This window comes from Melitaea cinxia, chromosome 29 (genome assembly GCF_905220565.1).
Source record: "Melitaea cinxia chromosome 29, ilMelCinx1.1, whole genome shotgun sequence".
In the NCBI taxonomy this organism is placed as follows: Eukaryota; Metazoa; Arthropoda; class Insecta; order Lepidoptera; family Nymphalidae; genus Melitaea; species Melitaea cinxia.
In genome coordinates this window covers 6,364,418-6,378,954 of record NC_059422.1, presented here as the reverse complement: position 1 = coordinate 6,378,954, position 14,537 = coordinate 6,364,418, and the positions used below count along the sequence as shown (strand labels likewise).

The 14,537-nt window shown below is 32.8% G+C and overlaps 1 protein-coding gene across 1 annotated transcript in view; it reads left to right on the top strand.

Annotated features, from left to right (window-relative positions):
• Positions 1–13,059, top strand: part of LOC123667979 (WD repeat-containing protein 7) — a 38,979-nt gene extending 25,920 nt beyond the window's left edge. Inside the window, exons 20-22 of the mRNA XM_045601805.1 lie at positions 63–131; positions 562–654; positions 12,946–13,059. Coding sequence (XP_045457761.1) covers positions 63–131; positions 562–654; positions 12,946–13,010 — 227 coding nt within the window. The 3' untranslated portion in view covers positions 13,011–13,059. The remainder of the gene's footprint in view (positions 1–62; positions 132–561; positions 655–12,945) is intronic.
• The last annotated feature ends 1,478 nt before the right edge of the window (positions 13,060–14,537 follow it).

The window sequence follows — 14,537 nt, the reverse complement described above, 5'->3', positions numbered from 1 at the left end:
AGTTTTAATAACCTTATTTCACGACTTCTCATTTACTTTCACGCTTGCAATAATACGGATAGATTTCTTTGGTCGCGTCAAAGACAAGGCGGGCGATATGGAAAGACTTTTAAAAGAAAAGGACAAACATGGTTTGTATGTATTTTAAACTGCTTTTAATGTGGCACATGATCTATGAATTATAATATCAGTCAATTCAATATAACTGATAAAGACGCCATTTTGCAAAGTTTGATCGATTGGACAAAATGGCCGATATGCGCCATTTTGTGAACATTTGTCTTAATTATTAATAAGTGATTGATTGTTTATTCATTTTAATGTTATTTAATTGTATATTAGTAAGAGTAAAAATGTTTTTTAATGAGATTTTTTTTATTCTAATTTATTTTTCTTTTACTATTTTAATAACATTACTAATTATCAGAATACTTATAAAATAATCATGTCAGACAAAAGTCATACAAGTACGTAGTTTTTATATTATGTCAAGTGTTTGTTATTTGATAATTAGGATTTTTTTGGGTAAGTAAACATTTTTAATCATAAATATTTTCATAGGTATATTAGCGAAAATGAAGGAAGGCGCCGAAACAATGCAGACGAAGTTGCAGGCTAAAGCTGACCAGCTGAAAGGTCACGTCGACAATAAAGGTAAGTGCCATTACTTAATAAGGCCTATATTTATTAATGCCTAAATTTATTAAGGCCTATATTTATTAAGGCCTATATTTATTAAGTCCTATATAAAAATATCGCACTCAAAATCAGTTTGATGTACAGAAAAAAGAATTATAAATATCAAATTTATTAAAATACTAAGATGTGTGATTTTTTAGTTCCAGAATACTAAAATTAGTTTAATCACTTATGCATTTAAATAAATGAATTATAATTAAAACTTAAGTATTATAATATCTTTAAAGATATTACAAAAATATCTGATCTATAATTTAAATCAGCCAGGAATATTTCAGTCGACTCGGTCGTACTTTATTTTTTTATATATCAAAGTAAATAAATATTTTTTTTTACCCGTTAAACAGATAATTAAAGATTAATTCTTTTTCGGATGTCCTACTGTTTTATATACGTTTAAACTAAAATTAATAGGTAAAGATTGTTTTTTTTAATAAACGCCATCTATCGTAATTAATACCAACTGTATTCTGTGAAACTGACGCTAATATACAGATGGCGCCTGCGTATTTTTTTCTATGCTATTTTACTAGCCGTGTGTGTTATAAAGTTATCTGTATCGTATCATAAAAGCAGTACTTACCAATAAAGAAAGTGCTAATTAAAACTTTTTTTTTTATGAACGCTAAATATATAAAAATAAATTTTTTATTTGTGCTAATTACAATGAAATATGATTCATATTATTTTTTTTCGACTCACAAGAGTCGATTATGTAATACCAGGAATCAACCTATAAATAAATATAAATATTTACAATATACACACACGGTCGTCTGTTCCTAAAGTAAGCAACTTAATGCTTGTGTTATAGGTAACAGGCGACTGGTATACTTTCATTTTTTTGATAAACATACATATAAATAATACATACATAAAGAAATATATATATATATATATATATATATATATATATTACACCCAGATTCGGGGTGGGAATCGAACCCACAACCCCAGTGACAGCAGAAAGCAGGGTCACTACAAACTGCGCAAACGGACTAGTCCTATGAAACCAAACGAAACCTCCGTCTACTAGTCTTGCTACGATTTTTCAATAAAAAAGTAACTCTAAACATTTTTGAATATCATATCAAAAATTGACCGCTCCAGCGGGATTCCAACCCGGGTCTAGCCAATTAAGCTATGGAACGTTCCGTAGCTTAATTGGCTAGAGCGCCGACACGGTCAGTCGGAGACGCGGGTTCGAATCCCGCTGGAGCGGTCAATTTTTGATATGATATTCAAAAATGTTTAGAATTCCTAATGTGTGGGTAACACAAAAATAAAATCGTACATATTAAAAAAGTAACTTTTGATGTTAAATAAACTCACTTAAATATGCACAACAACACTATACGTAATTATTCTATGATCATCCCATTGGCGCAGTTTTACAGTGACCCTGTTTACTGCGCTATATTTGGTTTCGATTTCTGCCAAGAATCCGAGTGTAGTATATATTTAATAATCGAATATATAAAATTCTCGTGTCGCGGTGTTTGTAGTTAAACTCCTCCGAAACGGCTAGATCGATTCACACGAAATTTTGTGTGCATATCGGGTAGGTCTGAGAATCGAACAACATCTATTTTTCATATCCCTATGTTATAGGGTTAGGTAGTTATCGGCTGTCACTTAAAACACTAGCATTAGGCTACCTTTAGGAACAGACGCTCGTGTGCGTATGATTAACATATTTATTTATATTAAACAAGCTGACCCGACAGTTTTTGTCCCGCCACTTTCTTTTTCGTGAATATACCGACCTTTTTAAATTCCCTTTTAAATAAATCTTGTCTCTACATAACAAACACAAAAAAGAGATCCAATACTATTACATCTACTACTAATACTTTTATTACAAACACACATATATATAGGTTGAATATTTATGTATGTAAAAAGCACAAACACACCAACACAATGTGTTCCTAATTATAATGTCGGCGTATTTTGTGTTCAAGGCGGTCTACATTCGTTGATAATTCGTTCGATTGCTGCGGAGACACACGGGCGAGTTGAACGTAGAGCATTTGCGTTTTCATAAAAAAAAATTGTCTTTGAATTTTTCATTGTCACTCAAAGGCGATTATTTTGTAGAGCTTTCATTATGTATTTGATGTCTATTTAGGATAGGACACAAGCCAAAGTCAGTAAAACAAACTTTAGATACTTTGTACAATTTCTAAGTTATACGCTTACGATGCAGCCTATAATATCCCACTGTTGGGTATAGGCCTCTTTCCTTATGTAGGAGAAGGATCAGAGCTTAATCCACTACGCTGATTCAATGAAAAAAACACACTGAATCAGACTTCAACCCTAAAAATATAAATAAGCGAACAAACACTAGTGTTGAAAAATCCAGACACACACAAGATTTGCTCAATCACAATTTCATTATCTTGCATCCCACTTGTATAATAAATGTAACAATATCCTACAAATATACCATTTAAATCTGCGCGAATGTAAGTAAAAAGTAACTGCGTGGCTTAAAACTCTAAATTATGAAGATACAGAAGTTTTATTTGAGCACATTTTGTAAATAGGTTTGAATATCTAAATACTTAGTCTTTATACACAAAAACCACACAAAAACACACACACACACACACACACACACACACACACACACACACACACACACACACACACACACACACACAGGTTATTACTAACAGTTTTCTTTTTTCTTTTATTTATTTGTATTATTTGTAAAGCTTAGTTTGCTTCGTCTTATAACTTTCTATTAAGTATGAGTGTGTTAAGGAAGAGTGACTCCTTCTGGCACGGGAGCTTATTGCACTCAAAAGAAGAAGTCAACCTTTGTGTTATTATTGTAATAATGTTGGTTATTGATAAAATAAACATTTATTATTTATTATTAATGCGGGTTGGCGGATCTAAGTTATATACTCATACCTACTGATAAACCAGTTAAATAATAAATGATGATAAAGGTTATGTATACACGTCAAAATACTGTCACTTGCGAGATATAGCGTCATACTGTAATGTTACAAAGCCTATTTTACTCTTGATGATCATCAGCATCTTTACCACCGATGTTTGGCGTACCCTTAGCTCTGGAAAATATGTTATTGGCGCCTTCCTTGATATCTCCTCTCTCCTCTACTTTCTCAGGTGAATGTATTACCATTTTGGAAGCTGTCTTGTATATTGAATCACATGGTCTTAATAAATCTGTAGTATTCACTGACTCTCGATGCTGCCTCCAGGATTTATTGAAAAGTCCATTTCATGCTAAAAATAATCTTCCCATTACTCTAAAGATAAAAGAGACACTGTTCAAATGTCATCAGTCGAATATTGAAGTAGCGCTTGCCTGGATACCGAGTCACAGCGGTATAGCAGGTAATGAGATGGCAGACATATGCGCAAAAGATGCCATTCGCTTAGGTTGTAATAAATATAATAAGTGCTTTTTCCGAGACTTTATAGAAGTTTGGCTAAGCAATGTTTGGATAAATCTTGGGATAGACTATGGCAATCCTCAAGACTAGTTACAGGTAAATATTATGGCAATATCCAGCTGTGTATTTCTATCAAGCCATGGTTTTTTAAACACTCCGATCTAGGTAAAATAACTACGTCGATAATTATACGTATACGATTGGGTTTCTCCTGCACACCTGTGTTCTTGGCTTAATTGCGCATTCGTGACAGTTCCTTATGTGAATGTGGCTTGGACGAAAGACCTCTCGATCATTTGTTTTTTAATTGTCCGAAATTAACTGTATCACTTTATGATATGCTCCCCAAAAACATTCCGCGACCGGTTAGTGTTTGTTTTCTTCTAATTTTAGTGCCATCTTTTTTTGTGTTGTCCTAGCTAAGTTTATTAGAATCAATGATATCAAATTATAAGTTACCAAAAAATAAAATTAAATAATTATTTCAAATATTTTCAATTAACCGCAGCTTAAGCGCCTTAACCCACTTGTACTGTCAAAAACGGACCCTGTCTCCGGACTTCAATCCACTTTCAGCACTTGGCAAAATCATCGGTGAAAAGCTGATGGAGCCATAGTCTTTAAAGAAGAAGAAGAAGACTATTGATGATGTATTTTAGCATTAATCGCAGTAAGTCTGTGTGTAAACCTGCTTCTTCTGAGGAAGAAGCCTTTCTTATCCATATAGGAAAAAGGATCATATATCCACCACTCTATTCCACTGCTGGTTTGCGAATAATGTCCATACCAGAGTAACTAGAGTTATCAGATATCTTTATTGTCAACGGGGCAACAGACACTGTGGTTCATACAAAAAAAAAACCGAGTGAGTGGGATTCGGACCCGTGTCTGGCTGTCGCTGTATTTAACGACCCCTACCACTACGCCAGAATGGTTGCCAACTTTAGTAGAGCAACGAGTACTAAGTAACAAATATCATATAATTAAATTAATCATATATCATATAATTAAATTCGCCTTTTTTTAGTTTGCGAGCAAATACGATTATATAATTTTACTTTAAAAATATTTTAATATAAATAAGTTCGCATTGATATCAACCCGTATGCACTAACGTAATAAGCCTACGCCCTCACCAAGGTAGTCTAGATTCAAGTAAACAGGCTTTCATACATACATACAAGCTTTAATAGCCTTTAAGTCTTAATATCTAAAGATCAAAATGGCGTAGCCTCACAGTAGAATATGAGATTACTTGCCGTATGTTACTTTCGACATTTCTATGGAACAGTTTCCTTTGTCTCGGTGTGATGAATAAGATTACATTGGATTGCTTGTAAACGAATTCCAGCAGGCCTAGCATGCGCGCCACGACAAAATTTTGTCTACCCCTTTTCTCGTATTATCTCTCTATGTCTACAGTAGCTAACATGCGTGCACGCGATACTCTTCTCGTTACGTCAATAGAAGAGATAATCATTAAATTTTAGTGATCTGTGATATTTATCTCTACGGAAGCTAACATGACATCGTAATTTTGTCGAATTTTGTCGTTTTAGGAAGAGAAACTTCTCGTCTTCAATATTATCGACGAGAAAGACGATAAATAAAAAATAAATAAAACCGGGTGCCTATTTTTTGTATACCATGGCGTTACATATGTACCAATTATATAATTTCGGTATACGAAGAGCGGGAAATGCGAAAAGTCGAGTGAAGTGTGCCATATAATGACACAAAAAACGTATTTGCGCCCTGTTGCTTCTTTTTCTAAATAATAATAATAATACTTTATTTCAGACCAAAGTATAAGTCCATATGTTGGGTTAGTACAACAAGACAAGACAACATTCAGAATAAAAAACAAAACAAAATTATATTAAAAAAATCAATAAGTAAAAATAAAATTAAATAGAATAAAAGTAAAATCAATAATCAAAAAAAAAATTCAAAAATTCAAAAAAATTTAAAAATTAAAAAAAAAAAAAAAAAACAAAACAATGCGTGATAGAATTACAATTATCTAATGTGCAACAAGATATAAAGCACAACACGAGCATATTGTTTTACATATATAATTAAATTCATTTACTTACGCCGTTTTATTTTCCATATTAGATTTTTTAAATTAGATATACACTTTTTATCTTAGCCAAAAGGCCGAGAACATTGTTAAATAAAACATGTGTCACTCGTTTGAAATTATACAAACGTTGGCTCATCCCGCTTTGTCACGATTGGTCAATAACCTTGTAAATTCAACTTTACGACATAAGAAATAAGAATGATATTCAGTTGTGATTATGCTTGATAATGTTTCTCTACTCGACAAGGCGAAGTCTTCGGAAGAGAATTTTGTCTCTCGTAGTGCGCATGTTAGGGTAATCGAGAAAATACTCGATGTAGACGTTATCTCTCTCTCTCGTCAAAAGATATCTCGTTGTATGCATGCTAGGCCGGCAGGAGAATTTTATATGTCTATAAACATTTTTGTACGTATTATCTTAACTGACGTAGGGCACAGCAGGAAATTCGGTCGGGGTAGTACCTTACAAATCACAGCTAAATAATACTGCTTTCACTGTGGACCTGTTGGTAAGTAAGATGACCAGAGCTCCTGGGGGAATCGGGGGATAGGGTCGGCAATACGCTTGCGATGCTTCTGGTGTTGCAGACGTTTATAAAGCTACGGTAATAGCTTACAATCAGGTGAGCCGTACGCTTTTTTGCCAACTCAGTTTAAAAACATGGTAAAAATAATAATGACGACCAATAAAATGTTTTTTTGCTGTAGTGAAAGACATGTATCAGTAATTGTATATACATTCAGAAGTTTAAGAAAATCAATCTTACACAATCAAGTAATATTTATCGTGATTTCAATAAATCAAACAATAATTTCTTACCCGCAAGTTATTAAAACAACGTGTTAGTTTATATGTAACTTTTATCTTTATAATTAAAATTCTTTAAAACACATTCTCATTTTATGCTTAATGATTTTAAGTCAAATTAATGTGTAGTATGGTATTTATTAGAATACCGTGTTGAAGTCATTTCACCATGCTTGGTTCGTTGACGATTGTCGGTAAGATTAACAGACATATTTATGGTGTACATTAAGCTTGAGATATTATGGACTGATGACTTTAGATAGATGGGTAATAGAACCATTACTAAGTCAATCAGTACCCATTATATAATCAAAGGCTTCATCAGTTGAATGTTATTTAATAATTCAGTATAAACGGTATTTAATATAACGTTATTTTCAGTTTTAATTGGTTTTTCGATGCAAGGGTCCTTGCAAATCGAAAACTCTTGCAATGGGGTAAGATATAGGAGTCAAATCAGCGGAATCGAGAAGCCAAAGCTAAACAAGAGAACATTAGAAATAACAGATTCAATAGTTGACAGTTATGATGTGGAAGATGAGACTAGTTTGGATCGAAGCAGTCCTTTAACAGATGATAGATTCAAGCGGCCAATACCTTCAAATTATTATAATCAACCTGCGCCTGTTGAAAACGATATGTGGAGCATATTAGAAAAAACTTCGCCGGGACGTAGTTCTTTCTGGAAAATGTTTTTTCTGAAACCCTTTTTGCAACTTAAAAACCTGAAATTTAAAGGAAAGCCAAATCCACGGCCAACTACAAAAACATGGAAAACAACAACAACAAAAAAATGGAGATATACAACAAAACGGAGTGAAGGAAGCTATGGCAGTGATAACAATATTGACATTAATGTTGATGTCGAAATTCATAAAGAACCAACAAATCCAGAAGAGGAGTTTACAGTATATGAATACCACCCACTAACCTCCCACTTAACCCACAAGCCTCAAAACTTTTTATCTTTCCAACCTGTACGTTAGGTATCCCATGAAGTGGTACAGTTCAATAAAATTTTGTATAACATTAAATAAACTATCTATCTTGATATCCATACTCAAGGTAAAATACATTATATAGTTACAAATTTTAATAAATATTTATTGATTTTTTGGAAAAAACATACATTGCGTTAGTTTTATTTTGAAGGACCTTGTTGACGAAATTTGAGTATATTTTTACTAACCACTACCACCACTTCAGCCTATCGCAGTCCACTGTTGGACATAGGCCTCCACAAGTTCGCGCCAAAAGTGGCGTGAACACATGTGAGTTGCCCATAAGTCACCACGCTGGATAGCCGGGTTGGTGACCGCAGGGCTGGCTGTGTCGCACCGAAGACGCTGCTGCCTATCTTCAGCCTGTGTATTTCAAAGCCAGTAGTTGGATGGTTATCCCGCCATCTATAAGTTCCGAGGTGGTAGTGGAACTGTGTTATCCCTTAGTCGCCTCTTACGACACCCACGAGAAGAGAGGGGGGTTGCTATATTTTTTACTGCCGTAGCCACAAAGCGTGATATTTTTACTAAATTTGTATATTATTATTAATAGCAATGATCTAAGAACGTTTTCGTTTATTTTTTATATGGTAAGTTATAGTACGAAAAATTTTGGATCAATCAGCAATTTTCTTCTATAATCAAAGTAATAGACAGCTTCACTTAACATACCTACCCTATACCGTAGAGCAGGGGTGTCAAACTCAATTTTGCAGAAGGCCATATATTAAATTTAGAATGTGTAAGTGGGCCAGATTCAAATGAAAAATGTACCGAATTATTGTATTGAACCGAAATATTTATTGAATTATTGCGATCGCAGGCCGTATCTTTGACAGCCCTGGCGTAGAGGCACAACATATAAATATAATCATTAAAACTAAATTTTGTTGAGTTAAACTTTATTAATATTCAGTTATTTCAACGTTGTAAACTGTAGACAAAATCGATTAAGGACAATAAAATACTTTCCATGTCCATTTTCAATTTTGCATTATGGCTTTGATTTCAACCATTAACTTAATGATAGCTCGTAAAATTTTAAAAGCTCGTGAAACCCATATCCTGGTTTTCATAAAACCGGAAGGGTTGAATAATTTATACTTGAGTTTCTCGTAGGTTTCTTCTTTGAGTTCGTCCAATTCTTTCTGGAATACTTCGGGCGAAAGTTGATTTGTTTCTGGAAGACCTGACGGCCTATTAAAATTCGGTTTTTTGTTAGCTCTTAGTACCTCAGGTAGTCCTATATATTCTTCCATATCTGGCGTATTTCTATTTAAATTAAATTGGGATATTTCGCTATTAAGTTCCTGGACAGTTTTCTTATCCTCAAGTGAATTATAGGAATTGAAATTTAATAAATCGTCTACTCTGTTGTTTCCTCTGATGACATTGTTTATATCGTAAAAGTCTGGTTCATTTCGTAGTCTAGGAAGTCTTGGAAACCTCCAAACGGATTCGTTTGTTTCATCCATATTAGGATCAAAATCTTCATAGTCATGTTTCGTTAAAGAGACTCGTGCGGTACATTGCACTAAAATGATTGTAATAACTGAAATTATAATATGTATAAATTTAGAATTCACGAAGTTAATATCGTTTAAAGTATGTTTAATGTTTTTCGTAATCAGTTTCGTTGAAGGTAGCTTTTTAAATAATACTGATTTCAAGCAGTGTTGTGTTCCTGTTTGTGAATAAGGTGACCAGAGCTCCTGGGGGAATTTGGCATAGGGTCGACAACGCGCTTGCGATGCTTCTGGTGTTGCAGGCGTCTATAGGCTACGGTATTCGATTACCATCAGGTGAACCGTACGCTTGTTTGCCGACCTAATTTAAAAAAAGTTTTGTGAAAAAAATAAACACAAATTGTAAAATAGTAGCTTAAGAGTTATAAATAAGTAGAAGTGTGTGATAGATGAAGTGGAACATAAAAAAGCATATTAAAATATTTTTCTATTAGAGACCGTTCTGTCACATAACTAATCTATATCTATCTATATACTATACTACAAATAATAAAATTGGAGTGTCTGTTTGTAATACTAAAATAACCGCTTTTTACTAAATCATATGGATGTGTATATACCAAACTATATACTTATAGTTATATACCAAAATAACATTTTTTACAATTTTCGTCTGTCTGTTTGTTCCGGCTAATCTCTAAAACAGTTGGGCCGATTTTGATGGGACTTTCACTGGCAGTTAACTGAGGTAATAAAGAGTAGTTTAGGCTACTTTTATTCTAGAAATTTATTTATTTTATAACTCTGCGAGCTGAACAATAACTTTAATATTAAAATCCACGCGGACGAAGTCGCGGGCGCCGCTAGTCGAAAATAAATAAGCGACCGGAAAAATTTACTCTAAGATGATTAGGTTATTTTTATTAATTAACCTAATAAAAATATTGTCTACATGAATCAAATTTTAGCGGTGTCATGATCGCAGATTTGTGTTAGTAAAAAAATAAAAAAATCAATAAAAATTCGAAAGTGATTATATTCATAAAAGTGAAGCTACCGCCGATTCGGAATGCTGATTCTGAGACGAATCGGGAAGAAACTCCGCAGTTACTCATTTGAAAATAATAAATAAACTGTGTTTTAAATGACTGGGGTCCAACTGTTAACAGATATTTCGATATTGATAATTTCAGGACTCATATGAACCTATTAAACTTTTGAATGCCTACTACTATTGAGGACTATAACAAAAATGTAGGAATCGAAGTGATGACCGCCGGCGTTAAGAAGGCTACTTGCATTTCTATACCAGAACGGTTCCATAAGAAAATTTCAAAATAATTTCAAGTCCATGACTCACCACATACTGCTGGGTTCATTATTTCATTTATTTGTCGGCGATTTTTTGATAATACAAATATTATATTTCAAAGTTTATTACTTAGTAATGATCATGACTTGTATCAAACTTTTCCCTTTATAAAAAAATTCTTGTATTTTCAGAGTTTTAGTATAAATTAATATGACTGAAATGCCACGACTATTGCGTTCACTTTTAATCAATTGCCACTTGTTTTAATTAACTCGACATTTTTTTTTTAACATTTTATTCAATAATTAATTTTAACAACTGCCACTGTAATTATACTGATAAGTGACTACAAAGGTGTTAATTATTTATTATATGGCCGTTATGAGCATTATGGTAATCTCCCGAGAGATCCTGGGAGGGATTGGGGATGGGGTCTGTAATCGCTATAAGCTACGGTAATTGCTTACCATCAGGTGAGCCGTACGCTTGTTTGCCGACATAGTTACATTAAGGTTTTTAATATGTACGCTGAATATTAATAAATTAAAAAAGTCAAACGAAAACAAGCTTGTATTTAAATGTGCTAAAGAGAATAAAATAAACTTTGAAACTTTTACTATCAGCATATAACGTCATTACATAATTTATATGATATAAAGGACTTGTCACAAGATTTACGTATTCGTATTTACATAGTTTGAAAATTTTAAACAATAAAATCAATCAGATCAAGTTATTAAATTACTTGTTTATCTACATAACTCATTCTCGTGCCATCTTGGGTGTTCCGCCATGTTGGATTTAGATTGACGTCAAACAGCTAACCATGCATTATCATCCAAACTAAACGTGTATATACATACAATATTTTTAATACAGTTGCTCAAAAAGTCGCGTATTGCAGGGACGTATAGCGTTCGGGATGTGGGCTATTACATACTCGTGCTTTTTTTTTACCTTTCCCGAACTCGTGCGTTCTCTTTCCCAACTGTCAAAATGATGTCTATTAAAAAGAAAAACTGAAGTTTTTAAAAAAAAAATTCATAGAAGTTTTTATGATTCATGCAAATACGTATATTTCTAAAAAGAAGCTACTAATTTGTTTCAATATCAGATTTAATGATTTGATTCAATGAGTTTGGTTAGGTTTTATTTCATTTCATCTCATTAAATTTCATTTTCATTTCATATCAATAAAAAACTTCTATTGAAGACTTGGCTGTATGGGCATAGTTCCCTTTGCCTACCAGAATGGGCGAAGAAAAAAAACTCTGCTTATATTCTATGGTTGGCGCCATTTTTCAGAAATTTTCTTTTTATTATTTTATTGAATTGTTTCATTTTTTCGCAACTGTATTAAAAATAGTAATATTGTACTGTGTGGCTACGCTACTCAAGAATATAGCCACCCTCTCTCTTCCCGTGGGTCTCGTAAGAGGCGACTAAAGGATAACACAGTTCCACTACTACCTTGGAACTTAAAAAGCCGACCGATGGCGGGATAACCATCCAACTGCTGGCTTTGAAATACACAGGCCGAAGACTGGCAGCAGCGTTTTCGGTGCGACAAAGACAGTCCTGCGCTCACCAACCCGCCTGCCCAGCGTTGTGACTATGGGCAAAACACATGAGTTCACGCCATTTTTGGCGTGAACTTGTGGAGGCCTATATCCAGCAGTGGATTGTAATAGGCTGAACTGATTTAGTGACGCTGTATTTACGACATTTCTAAACTTATTATTGACAGTATTTTTAAACGAGTAAATCCTGAGTTTATTTCTGAATCTTAACTGCATAATCTAGATTCTGAATCGGTGGTAGCTTTATACTAACCATAATTAAATTTTCAGATTAATATAATAGTAATTTGTAAAACAACGATTTAAAAGTGCTTTTGAAGGTTGTTTATGTGAAGATAATTTAGTTTTTAATGATTAAAAAAAATATTGTGTAAAAATAAATATAATGTTTGTAATAAAATAAATTAAAAACTAAAGTTTATTATTCTATGCAGGATTGCAAAAATGATAAAAATGTATACATTTAGTGATCCTGTATTTCATGCAAAATATTACCAATTTTGTATTAAAACACAGTTTATTTTTCAAATAGTAACTATGGAGTTTCTTGCTTCAGGAATCGTCATATCTGAAGAATCTGCATTTCGAATCGCTGGTAGCTTCACTTTTAACAATAATTGAAATTTTAATTTGTAAGATGACTATATTTATATTTATTATGATGAGATGATTATATATATTTATTTATTTATTAAGGACAACCAACAGAAGATACAATATAAATTTTTTAATACATACTTAATAGGTAAACAATGATCATTGTACTTCTTTTTATAGGCAGTCACTACATGCTATACTGCTTAGTGTAAATTACATTTAATATAAAAATATATATATTTATATTTATTTATAAGAAGAGAAGATATTTATTTATTATCAAAAAATATCAATTATTAGCTTCGAGTCGGGTGGGGCCAAAATCCCCACCTTGCCCCGCCTTGATTATGTATAAATACAATAATTGTATATGCAATTAATTGATTAATCTATATAAATAAAAACGAATGTCGCTAAGCGCATAACTCGAGAATTGCTTGACCAATTCGCTAAATCATTTTTTTGTATGTTCCTTAAGGGTTGGCCTTAAAGGGAAGGTTTTAATACTTAAATAAATAAATAAATAAAGTGATCACTCGGAAAACGTTACATTTATTTAACTTTTACTATTAACTTTTGATAGAACAAAGACCTGTCCGGACAGCTAGTTATACAACAAACTAAAATAACACACAATACTTTTTTATATCTTATCCGTTTGATTTTGTATGATTGTGTCATATATTATCTTTGCTATTTTGTACAGCCAATACAAATTTCTGAAAGATGAAAGTTTGACATTGTTTTTGTTATCTATATTGCTTTGCTTTAGGTGTTTGACATCGATATCTTTCATTATCGGGTATCTATTATAACGATTTCTGATGATTGGGGGGGTAAACATATTGTAGATTATTTGGTCGTTCATTTGTAAGCTTTCTTCGCTTACTGCAGTTTCATCGATAGCTTCTGGAGCGTAATCTTCGTTGAGATAAATTATGTTTTTTGCTTGAATTGTACTTTGTAGTAGAATAACTGTTATGACTGTAAAAAAAACGGGTTAATATGAATTTAAAATTAAGCAAAAATTGTTATATATGTATACTAGCTGACCCCGCAAACGTTGTTTTTCCATTTATGTTATTAACCCCCCTTAATCCCCCCTCCCCTTATAACTTAGGGGTATGAAAAATAGATCCGGTTTCAGTACGCGTAAAAATAATTAAAAAAAATTGATTTATGAGCCCAGCTTACATTATAACCCTTCAAGAGGTTCGGACGGTTATGCAGTAGACGTAAGCAAAATAGCTCGTGTAATAGTGAAAAAAAGCGTAATCGATTACAGCTACAGATCTTCCCTTCAGAAGAACGAAAGATAAAAAGACGTACACACACAACACACACATACATAATTCAATTTATGCTATAAATGTATAGAAATCCAACCTTTTTTTGTATTATAATAATTGTGTTTGCTCACAAACGAAAAAACCGACTTCAATTACATCGACAAGTAATACAATCTAAGTAGACGAAAATAATTAACAAACGCACTAGTCGTCACTACGATTTTCGAGGGTTTCCCTCGATTTCTCTGGGATTCCATCACCA